At 43.0% G+C, this 21,707-nt stretch overlaps 1 protein-coding gene across 3 annotated transcripts in view; it reads right to left on the bottom strand.

Annotated features, from left to right (window-relative positions):
• Positions 1 to 21,707, bottom strand: part of FBN2 (fibrillin 2) — a 617,508-nt gene that overhangs the window by 53,556 nt on the left and 542,245 nt on the right. For 2 of the 3 annotated variants that reach the window (XM_033928968.1, XM_033928969.1), the window contains 3 exons: positions 20,633 to 20,764; positions 18,629 to 18,754; positions 15,131 to 15,337 (listed from right to left, as the gene is read on the bottom strand). In XM_033928968.1, the coding sequence (XP_033784859.1) occupies positions 15,131 to 15,337; positions 18,629 to 18,754; positions 20,633 to 20,764 (465 nt within the window). Of the gene's footprint in view, positions 1 to 14,925; positions 14,989 to 15,130; positions 15,338 to 18,628; positions 18,755 to 20,632; positions 20,765 to 21,707 lie in introns of all 3 variants that reach the window. The other variant, XR_004537713.1, reaches the window with a different exon arrangement.

The following is a 21,707-nucleotide window of genomic DNA, read 5'->3' as shown; positions in this document are numbered from 1 at the left end:
TAAAAACAGAGAATGTTTCTGAAATCTAGTGGATTACAGGATCCGAGGCAACATGGATTCACAAGAGGCAGGTCTTGTCAGACAAATCTGATCAATTTCTTTGACTGGGTGACCACATAATTTGATAGAGGGAGTGCACTAGATGTGGTGTTTTTAGATTTTAGCAAAGCCTTTGACAGTGTTCCATGCAGGCATCTAATAAATAAGTTGAGTGCTCTAGGGATGGGCCTCAAAGTGATGGACTGGTTCATGAACTGGTTGAGTGGAAGGCTACAGAGGGAAGTGGTCAATGGAAATCACTCTGAGGAAAGGGGTGTTACCTCAAAATTTGGTTCTTGGGCCTGTTCTTTTTAACATTTTTTAAATAGATTTTGCTGAGGAGCTGTCAGGTAATATTTGCTTCTTTGCAGATGATACCACAATCTGCAATAAAGTAGACACCCCTAATGTTGTGAATAACATGAAGAAAGACCTGGCAAAGTTTGGAAAATGGTCTGAAATTGGGCAGCAAAGATTTAATGCTAACAAATGCTAGGTCATGCATTTGGGCTGCAAAAATCCAAGAGCACAGTACTGTTTAAGGGGTGAAGAATTTTTGTGCACGAAAGAGGAGCAGGACTTGGGTATGATAGTATATGAGGATCTTAAGGTGGCTAAACAAGTTGAAAATAATAATAATAATAACCATTTGCACTTCTGTATGTATTTTTTCCGTATTGTTCTTGTACAATGTTACCCTTGTACCTTTTTAAAATAATAAAACTTTATTTTTCTATACCGCCATAGTCAGACGACTTCTAGGCGGTTCACATCGAAAGAAGACTGGACATTCAGCGAATTACAAATGCCTGAGGGGAAGTTACAGAAGAAAGGGGTTGTAGTGGAGGGAAATGTAAGAGGGGTTGAAAGGGGGAGGGAAAGTGAGAGGGGTAGGAATTGCCTGAAGATTGCTTCGGGTTTGTTGGGGGAAAAAGCGTAGTGAGTGCGGAATGGTCTGTTTAGGTGATGAATTTGTCAAACAGAGTGGTTTTGATAGATTTTTGGAATGCGTTGTAGGTCTGTCTGGTTTTGTTTATGTAGTTTCGCTAGAAAGATGCTAGGGTGCATAGGAAGAGAGTAGGAAAAAGGAGATATTGATGCCCCTGTGAAATATTGATGACTCTGGTGAGACTTCAAAAATATATAAACAGGATGAAGATGGTTCAATGGAAGATTACTGAAATGGTTGGTGGTCATCTTAAGGTGTATGGGGACAGACCTAAAGATCTCAATATGTATACTTTGGCGGAAAGGTGGAAGAGGGGAGATATGATAGAGACGTTTAAATACATAAATGCACGAGTCCAGTCTCTTTCATTTGAAAGGAAGCTCCAGAATGAGAGGGCATAGGGTGAAGTTAAGAAGTGATAGGCTCAGGAGTAATCTAAGGAAATATTTTTTTTTCAGAAAGGGAGGTAAATGCATGGAACAGTCTCCCAGTAGAGGTTGTGGGTTTAAAGACTGTGTCTGAATTGAAGAAAGCGTGGGACAGGCATGTGGGATCTCTTGAAGCACAGGTATCAAACTCAAGGCCCGTGGGGCACATCCGGCCCGTTTGGTCGTTTTATGTGGCCCGCGGTCCGATGCCCCCAGTTTTACCTATGGCCAGCTCCCTCCTCCTCACAGGCATAGTGTGCACGGAGCCGCATGCTGCGGCTGCTCGCAGGTCCCATACCTCATCCAGAAGCATACCCTTTGACAATGCAATGTCAGAGAGAAGGCTTCCGGTTCAGGTGTAGGCTGCATGCGGCTCCATGCACACTATGGCTGTGAGGAGGAGGGAGCCAGCCACAAGATGACACCGGGGGGCATCGGACCACGAGCCGCATAAAACAGCCAAGTTGGAGCCAGCCAGGTTAGACACCCGCCGGAGGGAGGGAGACAACAAAGGTATGGGGGAATGATTTTATTTTCAAGTTAGCGTTTGAATTGTGTCAATTTTGAGCATTTTAATCTGCTCGGGAAGAAATACATCTATCTTTTGCACTGCTCGGGAAGAAATACATTTGTTTCTTTTTCTCTGGGGGTTGTAATGCATGCCGAATCTTGAATCTTAGGGTGTTTTTTTAATATATTAATACTTTTAGATTTTGGTCCCGTATTTGCATAGGGGTTATATGTGTTCTGGTAGGAATGAATGTTGAGAAGCAGACAGTGTTTTGTGTAGTTTAATTTTGTGGTTAACCATTACCATTATGTGTTAATAAGATTATATTGTGTGTGCATATATGAAAAATAAATAGAAAAAATGGTGTTATAATTGAGTTTGACACCCCTGTCTTGGAGAGATAGTAAATGCTGCAGATGGGCAAACTGGCTGGGCCATTTGGCTTTTATCTGTAAGGGAGTTACATGGTCAAATTGTTTAGATTCATAGATGAGTTTTATAGCTGTGTTTTGAATGTAAATACATAAATTCCTTGAGGTAAGTTTCCAAAACAAAAGTGTGTGGTTTTTGAAATTTGCAAGTATCCATATAGGGAAAATTACATTTAGGCATGTGTTCAGTTATAAAATTGCTCCCAAGTCTAGCATTTCTCTTTTACACACACACATGCTGTCCACATTACTGATTGAGCTTTGTAGAAGAAAATAATAGTCTAGCCAGGTGTGAAGTGTGCAGGCTACAGTAGATGGCAGTATTCTCCTGTAAGAACTGAAATGGTATATGTTATGTTATAGCAGCTTTATGAATGACACAGAACATAGGATCCTGTTCTATGAGAGCTTGAGATCCCACATATTGAACAAACTCCTTGACTTTGTACAGGGAGAGATAATTTCCATTGGGTTTTTTTTTTTAAGTTCAATAAAGTTTTATTATTTCAAAAAGGTACAAGGGTAACATTGTACAAGAACAATACGGAAAAAATACATACAGAAGTGCAAAAGGACCATCAAAGTTCAAACATACAGTAGGGCATCCGCCAGAATCAGAATACAAATAGAGAAAGGCATGAATTGTGTACATAAGTGAGAATACCCCTATGTATTAAGGAGACATCCATTCAGATAGGAGAAGATACAGAAACATCCAATAGCAATTTCCAAGTGCGTTCAAAAGAGCGCAATGCCTTATTTTTAAGGGCCGCAGCCCATTCATACTTGGCTATAACACAAACTTTATTCCACCACATAGAGTAAGTCACCAATGAAACATTTTTCCAGTTTTGCAATATCAATTTGATAGCTAGTTGAAGCAACAGAGTGAATAGTTTCGAGTCACCAGGATTAAGAACAGTGGGAAGTTGGTGAGATCCAAGGATAACAATGGCAGGAGTGAGAGAATCATTAATATTAAACAACTCAGACATATATTTCCAAATAGATTGCCAAAAGGGAGTAATCAGTGGGCAATAGAAAAGCTGATGCAAAAAGGTACCAGTGTCCTTGGTGCAAGACCAACATTGACCAGATTCGCTAGATTTAAAATGACAATTTATGGGGAGTCCATATAGCCTTGTGTAGTACAAAATAAAGAGATTGTTTAAGTGATGAAGAGCAGGAATTACGGGTTAAAGAAAACCATATCAATTTCCAAGAGTCCAGTAATGGAGGAATTTGTAGATCAAATTCCCAGGTATGCTCAGTGCCATTCGGGCGGTTTTGTAGTTCGTTTTGTAGCCACTTATACCAGCGAGATGCACAGCCCTTGGAAATATGCAAGGAGGAGATCAAAGCAAGCAAACTCGGTGTATCACTAGATAAATGGGTCTGGCGAATGGCAGATGATAGGCAATGTATCAGCTGGATCCAATGAAAGTGTTGATTGGCGTGAAGACCATAGCGAAGTTGTAACTGATTAAAGGTCAGCCAAGAGTCATCTTTTTTCAAGTCCTGAATCGTCGAGATGCCTCTGCTCAGCCATTCAGACCAGCAAACTGGTTCATTTTGTATCTTAAAAGCAACATTGTTCCAAAGAGGCGCCGACATGGTAAGTGACCAAGGATGAGGTAAAAACTTCTCCACCAGCCCAATTGCAGTCTTTGCACTGTGTAGTATGGGATTAGCAGTCTTGGGAATATGTTGAAACGGTCTAAGATGAAGCGGTTGGAGAGATGAGCGAGTCTTTTCCCAGGACAACCATGATGGTACATAATCAGTAGAGGGTGGCAGGAACCAAAAAGAAGATTGTTGCATGATGAAAGCTATGTGGTATTTGTGAAAATCAGGGAAGTTAACACCCCCATATTCCTTGCTGGCTTTGAGCTTATGCATTGCAATTCTGGGAGGTTTGGACCCCCACAGAAATGCAGAGAGAGATTTTTCAACAGTGGAGTAAAAAGAAAGAGGAAATAGTATTGGGATCATGTTCAAAAAGTAGTTTATCTTGGGAGCGATCATCATCTTTATAGTGCTCAATCGTCCCCACCAGGTAAGGCGCAGAGGTGTCCAACGTGACAGAAGATCTTTAATAAGAGAAGTTAGTTTAGTCACATTAAGCGATATAGTTTCGTCAATCGTAGGAGCAAAAAATATTCCCAAATATTTCAATACAGAGTCAGACCAAGTGAAATCAAAATGTAGTAGATCATGTTTGACTTCAGGGTGATTAAGAGGCATGATTTCTGATTTGGATTGGTTAAATTTGTAACCTGACACAGAGGCATAATCTGAAATAGTTTGAAGAATATGAGGCAGAGAAGCTGGAACGGTATAGAGTAATATGTCATCAGCATAAGCCGAATACTTGACAATCATCGAGCCCATCTGTATGCCACCGATGTTATTATTGTTCTTAATAGAGAGTAAAAGCAATGTTAAACAGCAATGGTGAAAGAGGGCAGCCTTGACGGGTTCCTCGACTGGGGTGGAAAGGCGATGATAGTTGGTTGTTAATCAAAATACTAGTGGATGGAGAAGTATACAAAACCTTGATCAAGGCAATAGCTGATTCAGAAAAACCAAATCTTCGCAAGGCATGGAAGAGAAAGCTCCATTCCACCCTATCAAAGGCCTTTTCGGCGTCTAATCCAAGAGCAATGTGAGGAGTGTCTAGAGTCTCTACATGTTTAAGAATGTTGAAGAAGAGTCTGGTGTTGTCATGTGAAAGACGACCAAGCATAAATCCAGTTTGTTCGTTTGAGATCAAATTAGGAAGGATTCTTTGCAGTCTGCCAACAAGGATTTTAGCATATAGCTTGGCATCCACGTTTATCATGGAGAGAGGTCTGTAGCTTTGAACCTGTTGCTTATCTTTTCCAGGTTTGGGTAAAACCACTATGACTGCTTCAGTGAAAGAGCCAGTGACCATTTGGGTACGAACCAAATACTCAAATAGATTCAACATCGGATTAAGAAGGAGTGATTGAAATGCCAGGTAGAACTCTACCGGAAAGCCATCGGGGCCAGGTGTTTTCCCCTTCGCCATATCAGATAAGGCTGCAGCAAGTTCAGTTTCGGTGATAGGTGAGCAAAATAAAGTATTGTCATCATCAGTGATTTCAGGGCCTTCCAAATGATTGAGAAAAGTGATGATGTCAGCGTCTGATGGTGACTGTGACGTATATAATGTCTGATAATATTCCTGAAATCTCGCCAATATATCAGTACTACCAGTCAAGGTAGTATCGTCAGCAGATTTGATAGAAGTGATAAATGTTCGTTCCATCTGCGATTTGAGGTAATTGGCCAGTAAATGACCAGAGGAGTCATGTTCGGCATAGTAGGTAGCCTCTCTCATAAACAGCGTCTTTCCTGCCGAATTCGCTAGAAGGGTATTGTATTGTAAGCGTAACTTCATCAGGTGATCAAGAGAAGTCTTATTGTGCGGATCGGAGCAGATGAGGGCTTCCAGTGAACGTATTTGAGCTTCCAAGGAAGAACGGAGAAGCGCAGACGTTTTGTTTTTGTTAGCTTTATAAGAGATGATTATACCACACAAGTATGCTTTGAGCGTGTCCCATAGAGTAGTCCAACAAGTTTGTTCAAAAGTGTTGAAAAGAAAAAATTATTTAATGCTATCAGAGATAAGTGTCACAAATTCAGGTTCTTCCAGGAGTGAGGTATCAAATCTCCAGCAAGGTTTCAATGGAGTAAGACCAAGGGAACTGAACTCCAAGCTAATCATGGCGTGATCAGACACTGTAATAGGATGTATTAGTGTGCTGGTAACAAAAGGCAATAAGGAGGCAGATAATAGAAAAAAATCGATTCTTGACAAAGAAGAATGCGGTGACGAGAAAAAGGTAAATTGAGATGTATCCGGATGTGCAATTCTCCATGGGTCTGCAAGGTTCAGATGTTGGATTATGTCTGAGAGAGCCAGCCAAGCTTTAGAAGATTTAGGAGAGGCAGAAGACCTCCTGTCCAGGGTAGGTTCAATGACTAGATTAAAATCCCCACCTATGAGGGAAGGAATTTCACCCATAGCAGTAACATTATTAGCCAGATCATGAAAAAAAGCAGGACAGTCTTTATTGGGAGCATAGATGTTAAATATTGGTAAAGACGAGTGTTGAAATGAGAGAGTGGCTCTCACCCATCTGCCCTCAGTATCACATGCTTGGTCAGTGACAATGAGATCTGGATGCTTCTTAACTAATATAAGGACTCCGTTTTTCTTGTCTTTAGCAGGTGAAAAAATAGGAGGTAAGGCCCAGCTACATTTAAATTTAGAAGCTTCCGGTGCATCGAGGTGCGTCTCTTGCAGGAGGACAATGGAAATATATTGGAGCTGGGAAATATATTGAGATATTTTGATTTTTTTTAATGGGTTATGCAAACCTTTCACATTCAGTGAAATACATTTAAGAGGCATCATACATGTGGTTAAAGTCAAATACAAATACTGTACTCATAATCAAAACAAAAACAGCACTTCTGTATGATATACATTCTCTGTAGCAATAAAAAACCATAATGCACAGAGAATAGACCAACGGGTCAGTGAGTGAGGGAAAAAAGGCAAACATGAACGAGCAACAGCAAACCTATGCTTATTATGACAGATTCATACTGAATACATATAATGAGTCTTGCAATAATCAGTAACAGCTAAGGTGAGTGGAGACAGTGAGAGCCTAGCAAGATTGAAAAGATTTTGAAAATAGAAAGAGAATAGAAATGCACAATGAAAAAGAAAAAGAAAAGGAGAGGCCGCTATTATATAAAACACATGTATCAGTACAGACATCAGAAGCAGCAATGAAAAAAAACAAATATACCCTTTGGTCCTGGAAACAGAAAATATATCAGGAGACAAGACAATAATAGTGAAGGCAGGCATAATCAAAATGGAGATGTCTGAGCAATAAAAGAGAATAAACATTGCAAAATCTGGGGTATATAGAACCCGATGAAGGTACAGACTGTAAAGCAATTAAGTACCGTAATCATGTAGCATCTATCGTGCTAGGAGAAATAGTTTCCAAGTAGTCGCCCAACAAATTCGGATTGGTGAAATCTTTAGTGCGGTTCTGGATCGTGACTCTTAAACGAGCAGGGTAAAAGATTCCAAAACGAGCATTGAGTGCCTTAAGGCGAGGCCTGTATTCAAGCAGCTGTTTTCTGAGACGCGCTGAGGTCTTACTCAGATCAGGAACGAACATAATATTCCGTCCTTCAAATTTCAGCGGCGCCTTCAGTTTTGCCTTCTGCATAATTTCAAGTGTCTGGTTAAAACGAAGCAGGCTCATTATCACCGGTCTTGGAAAATTCTCACGTGGTGTGCGCTGCGAGTTGATGCGGTGAGCGGCTTCAATCTCGAGCAGCTGGGTGAAGGTGATATCGAGTAGAGTAGGTATGGTGTCTTGCAGAAATTTTATTAGATTCTGGCCCTCCCGACCCTCCGAAAGACCAAGGATACGGATGTTCCTCTTACGGGCACGATCATTCGCCTCGTTCAGATCTGTCTCCAGCTGCGCCACGCGCTTAAGATGGCGCTGCAAATCTTTCACGTTGTCTTCTGTGACACGCTGTTTTGTCTCGAGAGACTCAACACGAGTGCGAAAGTGTAGGACATCTGTTTTCATAGTAGCCATATCCTGTTTAATATCTTCAATATTGGAGTTAGTCTCTGAAATCATATCTTTTAGCGCTCGAATCTCTTCTATGAGCACAGACATCGGGACTTCATCCGACTTCGAGGCCTGAGGTTTCGAAGGAGAGGGAGGATCTATTTTCGTGCGTTTCCCACTTTTAGTTGCTGACATCGCAAAATATCGATCGGGAAATCTCTCAGGTCAACGCACCGAGCAAGTAGGAGAAAATTAAGCAGCGTTGAGACAGCGTATTCTTGATTTTAGAGCAGAGGTTTACCGGAGCTCAAATTCAAGCTGCCATTCCTCCTGAAGCTCACTAGCGCCCCCCCATTTCCATTGGGTTTAGCACCCCCAATAATTTTGAAAAGTTGGCTGCTATAACTTGGAGTGTTCTTTTCATCCTCAAAGTTTAAAATAGAGGATCCTGATGTTTGCGCACTGTGATTTGTCATTGCACCAATGGGTAGTGGATAACTCAGCAGAAGAGTTAATTGGCAACAGAGGTTAAATGCTATCGGCCAAGTATTGGCAAACCACTTTGAAGGTGCTTTATTGAAGAATCAATATTCTACTATTCGTAGATCTGATTGTGGCAGAGAGGCCAAGTTTCTCAGTTCTAGGCTAAAGACTTTTTTTAGCCAGTCCACATTTTGACCTTATATCCCAATACAGTGTGGGGTTTGTTGTGCCTGATCCTGCCCATTAAATCAGTGATCCAAGTCCCATAATGCACCAGGATAGGGTAGTCAGAAATCCAGAACTGTTCCAAAGTCTCCAGCCGGGAACTGTGTAATTTGGCATCCTTGCTGTGGTACTTGTTTGTGTCAATTCTGTTTAATAAAGCAACCCAATTTGGACCTCAATAGGATGTTGCAGGATGGATTATTAAACTGCATGGCACAAAACTATTTGGGTCGATATTCAAAGTGGTTTAAATCACCTGTAGCTGCTTAATCCTGATATTCAGTGGCTTTAAACTATGCAGTGCTGCTGAATCAAGTTTCAAGTTTATTAGTTAATTGATATAATGTCTATCCAGAATATCTAAACAGTTTACAATACAATTAATATACAGGGTGCCCACAAAAACACTCCTTGATTTTAAATGATTACAAAACAAAAATTTATTGGCATATTCTATAGTTTCATCAGCTCATAAAGTTTCATATGGTATCTGTTAACTACGTACACTTATATGTGCCGACTTGTTACTCGGCAAACATCGATATGATAATCATGCTCGGACCAGACTCTCCGAAGCATATCTGGCGTGATCACGTTTATAGCTTCAGTGGTGTGTGTGTTCCTGCAGATCATCCAAAGTTGCGGGTAGTCAAAAACAGTAATGTCCAGGGATCTCGGGGGCCTCTTGAGGAACACCTGGTCATTTGTAACTTCTGCATCAATTGCAGCTTATATGGGTGAAAGTGCAAGCGATTGCACAAGATCTTGCTAACCGTGCTTTTTGAGACTTGTATTTGTTGTCATTTTAGTTATAAACATATTCCAATAAGTTTTGATTTTGTAACCATTTAAAATCAAGGAGTGTTTTCATTTATTTAGATTTCTATCCTGTTCTCCTGGGAGCTCAGAACGGCACCCTGTACAGTGGTGCCTCACACAACGGACGCCTCGCACAGCGCACGCTGCGCACAACGAACTTTATGTCTTGATCCGTACAACGAACTTCGTTTCACACAACGAAGTCGCCCGAGCTGCATCCTTCCGCGCAGGCACTGCGCTTAACTGCCCTCTCTCCGCCTGGCTCCCTCTTGCCCCCCCGACTCCCCGACACGATCGGGGCAAAAAGGAGCCCAAGCCCTCTTGCCCCGCCGATTCCCCAACTCCCCGACAATATCGGGCCAGGAGGGAGCCCAAGTCCTCCTGGCCTAGGCGACCCCCTAACCCCACCCTGCACTACATTACGGGCAGGAGGGATCCCAGGCCCTCCTGCCCTCGACGCAAACCCCCCCCCCCCCCAACGACCGCCCCCCCCAAGAACCTCCGACCGCCCCCCCAGCCGACCCGCGACCCCCCTGGCCGACCCCCACGACACCCCCAACCCCCTTCCCCGTACCTTTCTGTAGTTGGCCGGACAGACGGGAGCCAAACCCACCTGTCCGGCAGGCAGCCAACGACGGAATGAGGCCGGATTGGCCCATCCGTCCCAAAGCTCCGCCTACTGGTGGGGCCTAAGGCGCCTGGGCCAATCAGAATAGGCCCGGGAGCCTTAGGTCCCTCCTGGGGGCGGGGCCTGAGGCACATGGGCCCAACCCGACCATGTGCCTCAGGCCCTGCCCCCAGGAGGGACCTAAGGCTCCCGGGCCTATTCTGATTGGCCCAGGCGCCTTAGGCCCCACCAATAGGCGGAGCTTTGGGACGGATGGGCCAATCCGGCCTCATTCCGTCGTTGGCTGCCTGCCGGACAGGCGGGTTTGGCTCCCGTCTGTCCGGCCAACTACAGAAAGGTACGGGGAAGGGGGTTGGGGGTGTCGTGGGGGTCGGCCAGGGGGGTCGCGGGTCGGCTGGAGGGGCGGTCGGAGGTTCTTGGGGGGGGCGGTCGTTGGGGGGAGGGGGGGTTTGCGTCGAGGGCAGGAGGGCCTGGGATCCCTCCTGCCCGTAATGTAGTGCAGGGTGGGGTTAGGGGGTCGCCGTGGCCAGGAGGACTTGGGCTCCCTCCTGGCCCGATATTGTCGGGGAGTTGGGGAATCGGCGGGGCAAGAGGGCTTGGGCTCCCTTTTGCCCCGATCGTGTCGGGGAGTCGGGGGGGCAAGAGGGCTTGAGCTCCCTTTTGCCCCGATCGTGTCGGGGAGTCGGGGGGGCAAGAGGGCTTGAGCTCCCTCTTGCCCCGATCGTGTCGGGGAGTCGGGGGGGCAAGAGGGCTTGAGCTCCCTCTTGCCCCGATCGTGTCGGGGGTGCCAGGGACCACACGGAGTCACCCACCGTACCACCCGATTCGGGTAAGCGCAGGTATCGGTGGGTGGCTTATTTGCGGGGGGGTGCCTTATTTTACATTTTTTTCTAAAAAGGGGGGGCTGTCTTATTTGATGGCCCTGCCTTATCATCGGGGAAACACGGTAGAAAAAAAAAAAAAATGAACAGTTAAGTCCCAGTTTTTGCCGCTGAGACTCTGCCCTCTCTCACTGTAAAATTAGACTCTACTTAGTCTGTCTTTAAATTTAAAAAATGTGTGTTGTTTTAAAAAACAATTATGTTTTAGATGTATCTAAATAAAAATAATAACCAAAAATTTATCTTTTTTTATGTCATCTTAGCATATTTTATGCTACAGAACGAATTATTTTTTTTAACATGTATTGTTATGGGAAAACGCGTTTCACATAACAAACTTTTCGCATAACAAACTTGCTCCTGGAACGAATTAAGTTCGTTGTGTGAGGCACCACTGTATATTAAAAAAGTTAAAAACAGTTGTATATTCTTAAAAAAGGGGGGAATAGAACAGGCAATAAGAAACTGACATGATACAGGGAGAAAGTGCGGTAAGGGATACATAATTACATCAAGATAAAAAAAATACCAAGGAAAGAAAGGGAAGAGGGGAATCAATATAGGAAGGGGAGAGCTCCTTTGGAAAGATTAGTCATCCTCGACTAAAACATTCAAAGTCATATACTATAAGCGTCTTTGAATAAGAATGTCTTGAGTTTGGATTTGAATTTTTCCAAGGAGGATTCTAATCTGAGGTCAAGGGGCATAACATTCCAAAGTGAAGGGGCCATGATTGAAAAGATTGTCTTATGGGTAGAATCATAGACAAATTTGTGGCTGGAGGGTATTGCTAATAGGTTCTGACTATTTGATCTTAATCTCCTCGAGGGGTACGGAATTTATTGATAAATGCTGGGGTGTTTACGAATCTAGTTTTAAATGTGACAAGAAACAATTTGTAAATTATAGTGTGGAAATGGCAACCAATAGTCAAATTTTTTAGCTTTATAGATGTGTTTTGGATAATTTGGAGCCGGCGTATTTCCTTATTGTTATACCTTGGTATAATGAATTACAGTAATCGAGGTGAGAGATTACCAGGGAGTGAATCAGAATGTTAAGAGAAGGGGGATCAAGGAGAGAAGATATTGAACATATTAGCTTTAATTTGTAAAAGCATTTCTGAATGACTGCACTTACGGAAAGTAAGTTTTTTGGGTTTTTTTTAAAAATCAAAGATGATTCCCAGTAGTTTCACATTAGTGTCCATTTGTATTGAGGTTTATTCAATAAAGATAGGCATGATTAGATTGTCCTTAACTGTGCAAGGAACCAAAATGCTTTATGTTTTAGAAATGTTTAATGCAAGCATGTTTTGGTTGAGCCACGAGCTGATCTGTGTGAGTTTACGGTTAATTTATTGAACTTCATCTGTAGCGGTAGGGTCCAAAGGATATAGAAGCTGAATGTCGTCTGCATATGCGAAGGCAGTGAAACCTATAGATTGAGCAAGAGTCAATGGGGGGGGTGGGGCTAAGAATAGATTAAAGAGTATTGGAGAGAGAATATCAACTCTGACTGCCCATGTTAAAAGTGGGCAGGTTTGGGGAGGAGCCGGCAGTTATTACATTACATTACATTACATTACATTACATTACATTACGGATTTCTATTCCGCCTGTGCCTTGCGGTTCTAGGCGGATTACAATATAGAAAATATCTGGGACATTCCAGTAGAATTACATTTCAGGATAGGAGTAAGTTACAGGAACAGTGAAGAGTTATGATATTACAATTTCGCAGAAGATATTACTTATTACAGAAGATAGTACATATAGCAGAAGATAATGCATTTTGCAGAGGTAATATATGTCAACTCGATCAGTTAAGTCGGGTGTAGTGTAGGAGAGTTACAGTACATTCTTGATCACAGACAAAGAGATAATATGGATGAGTGATTCCGAAATCGTTGAATGGGAACTCATTGGGCGGTGGTTAGAGTGATGGGAGATATTTTTTGAACAGTAGTGTTTTTATTTCTTTGCGGAACTCTTTTATGTCTGTTGTTTTGGTCAGTAATTTAGAGATGTCAGAGTCTATTTTGGCTGCCTGTGTCCCCAGGAGGTTGTCATAGAGTTTCTTACGACAGGTACCGTTGAGTGGTGGATAGGTGAAGAGGTTCAGTGTTCTCCTTTTTCTTGGTGGGTGGTAGTAGTGAAAACGGTTATTTAGGTAACTGGGTGCCGTGCCATGGGTTACTTTGAAAATGAGACAGTAGAGTTTGAATTGTGTTCTTGCTTTTATTGGTAGCCAGTGGGATTCTAGGTATGCATTGGTAATGTGGTCGTATTTGCTGAGTGAATATATGAGTCTGAGGGCTGTGTTCTGGATGGTCTGTAGTTTTTTTATTGTGTTGGTCGGGCAGGGTAAGTAGAGGCTGTTGCAATAGTCGACGATACTTAGTACCATGGATTGGACAATGATCCTGAATTGGTCTTTTTTAAAGAATTTTCTGATTTTTCTTAAATTTCGCATTGTGAAGAATGCTTTTTGGGTGATTTTTTGGATTTGTGTTTGCATTGTACAGCATCTGTCTAAGTGTATTCCAAGAATTTTGAAGTTATATGGGTGTAGGCATAAACAACCATATTAGACCACATAAAAACAGTCCTAACTTTGGTCAATTAGCTATGCAGGCTCTGACTCTGAATATCATCCGGGTCCTGCATAACTTGAAATCTTTTAAGCACTCCTCTGAGACCCTGCCAGCCTCTTTCTTTCTTCCACCTACCCCCTACCTGCAGTGCTGCAAGTATCCCCTTCCACCCCCCCAAATGACCCCCCAGTATCCACCCCTGTTGTTCTAGAACCCTTCAGGCCCACCTTCAATGCCTGATCATCTAGTGGGTTCAGAAGTGAGGCCCACTTGCTCCTGCCCTTAGCAGTAGCTTTCTCAATATGGCTGCCATAACCTTTCACAGCAGCTTCACTGTACTGCTGGTCCTGTTCACCCAAGATCTACTTTACATTCAAAGTTCACAGCTGCATAAGTCATAGGCAGCAGAAAGCTTTTTTTTTTTTTGGGGGGGGGGGTGGCCCAAAAGCTCCGCCCTAAGCCCAGCAGAATCTTGCATCACGATCTGTCTCTCCAGCTCTCTACTCCCCTACCTACCTTCCCCAGTTGCTGTAATTTAGAATATTTGGGCAGCCATAACATAGCATCAACGAGCAGGCCTGCCCCAGAAGACTTCCATTCTGCAGCGACTTCCTGTTCCTGGGTTCCGGGGCAGGCTTGCTCATTGATGCCGTGCGGCTGCTGATCAAAGATTTAAAATTACAGCGGCCGAGATGAGGTAGTAGGGGGAGTAGAACCAAAACTGACTGCCAATTTTGGGGGAGGCCATGGCTCCTGTGATCTCCCCCATGCCAATGCCTATATCATAGGGATGCTTTCCTTATTTTATTCTGGAAGACACAGTAGAAGGCAAGGATTTGTGAGTTCTACAAACTGCAGCTGTACGATATCTGGGATTCTGCCTATTTAAAGTGCCAAGTGTCTGTATATAAAACAATTTACCTTTAGTTAAAAAGAACTAATCTGTCACAAACCCAAAAGCTGTGATCTGTAGCCTTCCAGTACTATGTGGCAGTCACTTGTTATCTCATTCTAGACATATTTATTAATACTTAAAACAAATCTTAACAATTCTCTTCCCAAGGTAACTTGAACCCACACGGAAAGTTTTAGTAAAGGTGATTTTTTTTTTAAATAAAGGACATGATGTATTCTAAAACAAGGATTAACCTGAATTAACAACACATGCTGCAAGTCTGTGTTTTATTTCTAGAAAATATGATTTGTAGAACAATCAAAGCAGTGTGTAACCACAGGCTAAAACTGATGAGGTACATGCAGTGACTGTTTACAGTGGCAGCACTAAGGTCCACTCACAGACAAAAGCTTCCTGTCAGATTTCAGCTGCCATTAGTCAGCCTTTCCCACTTCATGGAGTGCCTGAATGAAAAAGAAAGCTAGAGTATAGGAAAAATCAGCCATCTCTGGGACGTTTCCAATGACACCATGATGTTTTACAAACAGGACATTTTCTTTAAGTCTATGAAAACGGTTTACTCTCCCCTCCCCCTCCTTTCCATACCTTTCCCATCAGTGGTATATCCTGGGCCATGTGGGCAAAGTTTCTTGAACTGGGTCGTTCCCTGGAGTGGGCAGATCTCACACTGGTTACCCCAGCCTCTTCCTCCGTCACAACAACATTCTGATTTAGTGACAAGAATCTGGCTGCTGGATGCCATCTGACACATTGTCTGCAGGACCTCGGAAAAGCAAAAGCCTTGACGATTGTCTGTAGGAAAAAGACAGGGCCTGAGTATAAACAGCAATTCCATTTTAGGGTCACTATTAAGCCAATGGTGCTCAGCATTTTACTGATAGCTGCTGGCAGAAATTCAGTGTCAGGCTATGTCTAAGCTTCAGCATTGAATTTTTGGGTTTGTGGAACCAGTTAAACTCATAGCCAATTAAGTGCAATATTCAGCACTTTACCAGCTAAGGGGCAGAGCTCAAAAATAGGACTAACATTTATGCACATTTATGTGGTTATCTTGGCTGATTAAATGCTGAATACTGGCACTGTCAAGACTGCTCTCCCTACCCCGATCAACTGAGCTGTAGGTCTCCCCGAGTCCTGCCGGCTCAGCTGATTTGACTGGCAGGGACAGCACGAGAAGAAAAAGTCCCCCCCCTCCTGCTGAAACCCTCCCCTGCCTGCTGCTGCCTGCCCACCTCCCCACACCCTATACAAGATTGGCAGGAGGGATACCCATTCTCTCCTGCCTTTGTTGCCATAACCTGGACCCCCCACACACACCCCCTCGTGCCCTGGCAGGAGGTATGCCTACTCCCTCCTACCACTGGGGTCCACTGCCCCCCAACAACCCCCGCACTTTTAAGTTGAAAGATGGCAGGAGGGATACCCACTCCCTTCTGCCAGCAGGCCCTCCTCTTCAAAATGCCCCAATTGGCTTAGGTGTTTAAGGCCACTCCCTATCCCAGAATGCACCAGGCAGGGGCCTAAGGCTCTGATTGGCTCAGATTATAAGGCCCCTTCCAGGGGAGGGGCCTTATGTGCCAGAGCCAATAAGGGCCTTAGGTCCCTCCTAGTGCATCTCAGGATGCACCAGGCCTGCCATTTTGAAGAGGCGTGTCTGCAGACCGGAGTGAGTAGGCATCCGTCCTGCCACTCTTTAACTTAAAGTTATGATGGTGGGGCTGTCAGGGGGTGGGGGACCTCAGTGGCAGGAGGGAATGGACATCCCAACTGCCAATTTTTTTTTTTTTTTAAAGTACTGGGATAGGGGCATTGAATGGCCCTGGGGGAGAGGGGATTAGTGGGAGGGAGGGAAGAATCAGGGATTGTTGTTTTTTTTTAATTTGTGTGCAAGAGGGTATTTTTTGTGGTGGGGTCTGAGCTTTCAAGCCTTACTTTCCTGTCAGTACCTGAGCCAATCAGCACTCAGGCACTGACAGGAAAGTAAGGCTACTACAGCTTAGACCCTGTTGGGAAATTTTGCCCATAAAAAGTGGGCATAAAGTAGAGAATCACCTGGAGTGCTCATTTTACTATTAATGACCTCATTGTACTACCATTTTAATATTAATGACCTTGTTGTACCACATTTGCACAGTACAATCAGAGGCTGCTAGGAAGCAAGGAAGAGACCACGGTAAGCCATTCTGAGAATCGGCAGGTTGGATGCTAAACCATCTAGGACTGGTTTAGTGTCCATTGTTAAATGCATAGTGAGTTTTGAGAAACTGATCCAAAGCAGCAGAATGACTGTCCTCTACTCTGCTCTAGACTCATCTCGTCATTGTATACTGCCTGAAAGGAAGAGGCTGGGGCAGAACACCCCTGCTGTTCTTGAGATTGAAAAGAAGCTGCACAATTGCATTCCAGGCAGTTCCTCCAGAAATTAAGTGCTGCTTCCCACTTTACTTTCAGCCAAGTCATAGCAATGATAATGTACTACACTTCTCCCTCCATATTTGCGGTTTCAGCAATTGTGGTTTCGACTATTCGCGATTTTTGGCATACTGGCTCCTTCCCCCATATTACATCATCCGTGAGTAAAGTACTGTACAGTACCGATAAAAATTTTGGTGCTTACCAGCTTTCACAGAGAATATCGCTTTTGACTGAGTCGTCTCACTGCATTATGGAGCTGGAGACTAGGGGGGCAATGGTGGAGGAGGTGACTACATCAACCTCAATGGATCTCGAGGAACTTCATACACAATTACGTTCTCAAGCCGCAAAGTTAGAGGATCTCAAAAAACGATCATGTTGAGACAACATCGGGTTTGTGGGCCTCCCGGAATCAGTTGCCGACTCCCGCCTAATCTCTGAGTTGGAGCGCTGGTTGCAGGCAGAGTTACCTTTGCCGGAGGGTATGGGCCCCCTTAAGTTGGAGTGCGCACATCAACTGGGCTGACGGGAGGAAAGTCGCCGCAGCCCTCGGGTGGTGATTGCCAAAGTTCATAATTATCTCCACAAGGCGTCACTTTTCCAGCGCTACAAGGCTAAAAGGGAGTTGCTTAATTTTAAGGAGAATCGGTGCGCCTGTTATTCGCGATTTCATTATATTAACGGTGGTTGTAACAAAACCCCACAAATAACATATAAAAAGTTATTCACAGTTTTTCCGTATTCGCGGGGCTGTTCCGTCCCTAACCCTCGTGCATACGGAGGGAGAAGTGTACTACAATTTTAATATCAAGTACATTTACAATCAATACATACCAATGTCAACTACTTTACAATTAGAACTAGAATTAGGCCCATCCTTATTTCCAAAACTAATTTTCATGCAGGTTCAACAAATCGCAGACTATTAATGATAATGTTCCATGTTCCTGTGATGCAGCTTTAATAGGCTTAATCAGCACCAATAATTGGTACTTAACACCTTTTAATTGGCCTTAATTGGACTTAATTGAAAGTTAGGTATCTAACTTGAAAAACATGATTCTATATAAAGTAGGCACCTAGTCCAAAGTGCCTACCTAAAAGTGGGCTGGTTAGGGGGCTTTTTATGGGCGTATTTTCAAGTTAGATGCTGCTTTGTGAATTAGGTGCCATTAGGTGCCTAACTTGGGTGCAGGTATTTAGGCGAAGAAAACCCTGGCATACATTGGGTACACCTAAAGTTAGGACGCCTAGTGAATCCTAAGTGGGCTTAGGTGTTGCTAAGCACGATTATATAGTGCGCCTAACTTTTATAGAATTGCACTTACCACCGTATTAGTCACCACCGAGTTTTTTTAGGTGGACTGTATAGAATTGGGCCCTATATGCAAATTATAAGGTTTTATTACCTTTCCTATCTTCTTTTATAGCTTATTGTCTTCTGTCTTCTTATTGATTTTAATTGTATACTGCTGTCTAGAGATGAAGTCACATACCATAACACTGATGAAAGGCAATGCCTGCCATTTCTTACAGCGTCAATGGATCCCTAGCTTGATGAAATCTTTCTTATTAAGGTAGACTAACATATTTTTTACCACCAGTCGCTTTTCAAAATTAAAGCTAGCTTACCATATTACCATAATTAGGCAAGGGAAATTAACTCACCAATACACTCAGTGCCTGAGGGTGTTGACTCAAATCCTTCATTACATTCACATCTGTAGCTTCCAATATTGTTGACACAGCGACCGTTTTCACAAATACCTGGTTTGGTGCGGCATTCATTCTCATCTTTAAATAAGAATTGAACACATATACACATGTGAAGCTTCCTCTGTGATAAATCATGAACACAAATAATCTTTTGGCCTTTTTTACAAAATACAATGTCTCATGAAGAAATCCAAGACTCAGTGTTTGGCAAGTATTGCTCTCTAGTCTGAGGAGCACAATAAATCTTTAAGAGGCCCAATTCTGGATATGGAGCTAGCCAGGATATGGGATTATCTGAATAACTCCAGGGGCAGCCCATGCTCAGCCTAGCACCATGAGGGTAATTCTGTAAAGCAGTGGTCCTCAAATCTAGTCCACAAGGTCCACAACCTAGCCTGGTTTTCAGGAATTCCACAATGCCAGCAGCACATATGACTGACACCTTTATTGGTCAGAGGAAATTTCTGATCCAACATATGTTAGGATCCTGAATTATAAAGACTGGAAGAAGTGACGCTAGGATCAGGTAAGACACCTCCATAAGTAAACCTCATATTGGTTTGTGAAAAACCAAGGCAGACAAGTTTTTCATCCAAAGAGAGCAAGAGCTTGTGGAGGGGTGGGGGGAGGGGGGCTTGATATCCAGGTAAAATCAGGACTGATATCCAGCATAGGAGCCAATTTATCAAATGATTGGGGGGTGCCAAACTCAAAACAGATTGTCTCTAGTTGGACAAAATGAAGGAATTTGCTCAATATTGCGAGATCATGTACCCACAGAGCTGGATTCTATGACACCTAGGGTGTTGTGCATGTTTCTGCTGGGAACCTGGATATGTCCTGGTCCAATTTCTGAAGGGCTAATCAGAAGTTATACTTCTCTCTTTTCCCAAGTCAGATGATTCTTTCCTGGAAGATATCTTCCATTCTCTTTTACATCATTGGCTGTTGGGAGAATTGGGTACCATAGCAAGGATAATTAGTACAAGATGATACAACCTTTTGAAGTACAAGAGAGAACCACATATTAGCCTTATGTTACAGTCTGAAGCCTCTTTGCAAATTCAGTTTGTGTTTTGTTTTTTAGGTGGGGTTTGGGAAGGGAAAGGACACTGTTTCTCATGAGGGCTCTATTTCTTCAAGCTTCTTTCTCTGTAAGACTGGGGTGAAGTAAAACCCACAATTCTCACAGAGGGTGAAGACTGGCTCTAGGCAGGATGCAATCACAGACGCTCCATTGCTACTCCTCTGGATGAGATGCTTTCTTCTGGGGGATTTAAGTATACCAGACCACTATTTGGAACCTGGTTTTAGTCCAGAGCGCCCAGTCCTCTCTTCCTGTCAAACCTTTGAGAGTACCATCTTGGTCTTCTTATGTAATTTTAAAGGAAATAGTGTCCAGTACTCTCTCACTTTTGACAATAATGTTTTACCTTTGAGATGCCAAATTTTAGATAGAACTTTGGTCTATTGATACATCCTAATGAGGTACAGTATCAATTTTCGGGAGGAGTAAAGAATGTGATCATCTTGGACATCATCAGAAAGCATTAGCAAGACCCAGAAGACTGGCTAGCCCACTCAGAGCACATAAATTCTCATAGGCATAGTTAGAATCTGTCTTGTGTTTTGAATTATCTCATTCCTTGGTTAGTGACCATGAAATGATATTTTGGCTGCATCAGGAGTGAATGGAAACCTAAAACCATAAGAATTGCTATCGGTTGTCGTAGCTTTGACATAAGATTCTAAGAAACTGAAGGCAGCTCCTATGCCCTATAAAGGGAGCAAAGTCAGCTCTGTGCTGTTCTTCTCTAGCTCCATCTACTGGCAGGATGACAGGGAGACATAACCCATTTGTTTAGACTGGTTTGGCAGGACTCAAAGAAAGGAAATTAACAAGTAAATCCAAATTTCTCCATACAGCCATATCTTTTACATTTCTTCAAGCCTTACCCATGCACCCTTCTCCATCAGGGGTGCGTGTCATCCCAGGTGGACAAATGCACATGAAAGTACCAATCAAGTTCTTGCATAGCATTCCTCTTGAGTCACAGTCATGAAGTCCTTCCAAGCATTCATCAAGGTCTGTAGAAAAACAGAGAACACTGAAGCATTTAGATCACAGTCTATTAACTCTCCATACCTGAACTGTTATTCTCTCAAAACAATTTATTCCAGCTTTTTAAAACAAGCTATATATTCCCATTAGTAACAAAGGCTACATATGGCATGCTTAGTGACTTGAATATCCTTCCTGAGGGGTTGTAGAGAAATCTCCTCAGTGGCATTTGTGTTTTTCAGAATACTACAGCACCTATCTTCCTTTTCTGCCCAAGTTTGACAACGCATTTCTGCATCATGCTTAAACTCTGCATTGCCCACATGTGACCTCAAAATATGTTATCTCTTGATCTGCAGTGTACATTAAAATAGCCTCTACCTTGGGACTGGCATCATTATTTTAAAACTTCTCACCACAGGATTAATTAGAACTAGATATTCAGTGCTGGTCCCAATCTGGATATCAACATTGAATTTCTGGGTCTTCTGTGGCTCCCGGATATTATCTGGGTATTTCCAATATTAGGTGACTGCTATCTGGGAAAGTCAGGATCACTATGTATGAGGTCATACTTGTCTGGATAGTTATCCAGCCACTGGCACTGAATATCAAGTTTCAAGTTTAATAAAGATTTGATTGATCGCTTAATCAGAATTCTAAGCGATGTACATATATGGCCTTGCCCCTCTCCTGATGATCCTTCAAGACCATTCATGAACACCATTCTGCTACACAGATGATATTCAGATTTTGTGGCATGTCTCTGATCCTACTGCTTTCTCTAGCCTTAATGACAGCCTGTCTCATGTCTCCTGTTGGCTCAAGAGCAATCTCCTTTTTCTTAGCTCTGCAAAATGTGAATCAATCCTTTTTGCTCTCCCAGGCAACAGCTGTCTTCCCCCTCCCTCCATCGATGGTCATATCCTTCACTACAAAGACTCTGTTAATTCTCAACTCAAAACTTAC

This window comes from Geotrypetes seraphini, chromosome 1, assembly GCF_902459505.1.
Source record: "Geotrypetes seraphini chromosome 1, aGeoSer1.1, whole genome shotgun sequence".
NCBI lineage: Eukaryota > Metazoa > Chordata > Amphibia > Gymnophiona > Dermophiidae > Geotrypetes > Geotrypetes seraphini.
Note: the sequence above shows the minus strand (reverse complement) of the source record. Positions and strands in the feature narration are given on the sequence as shown.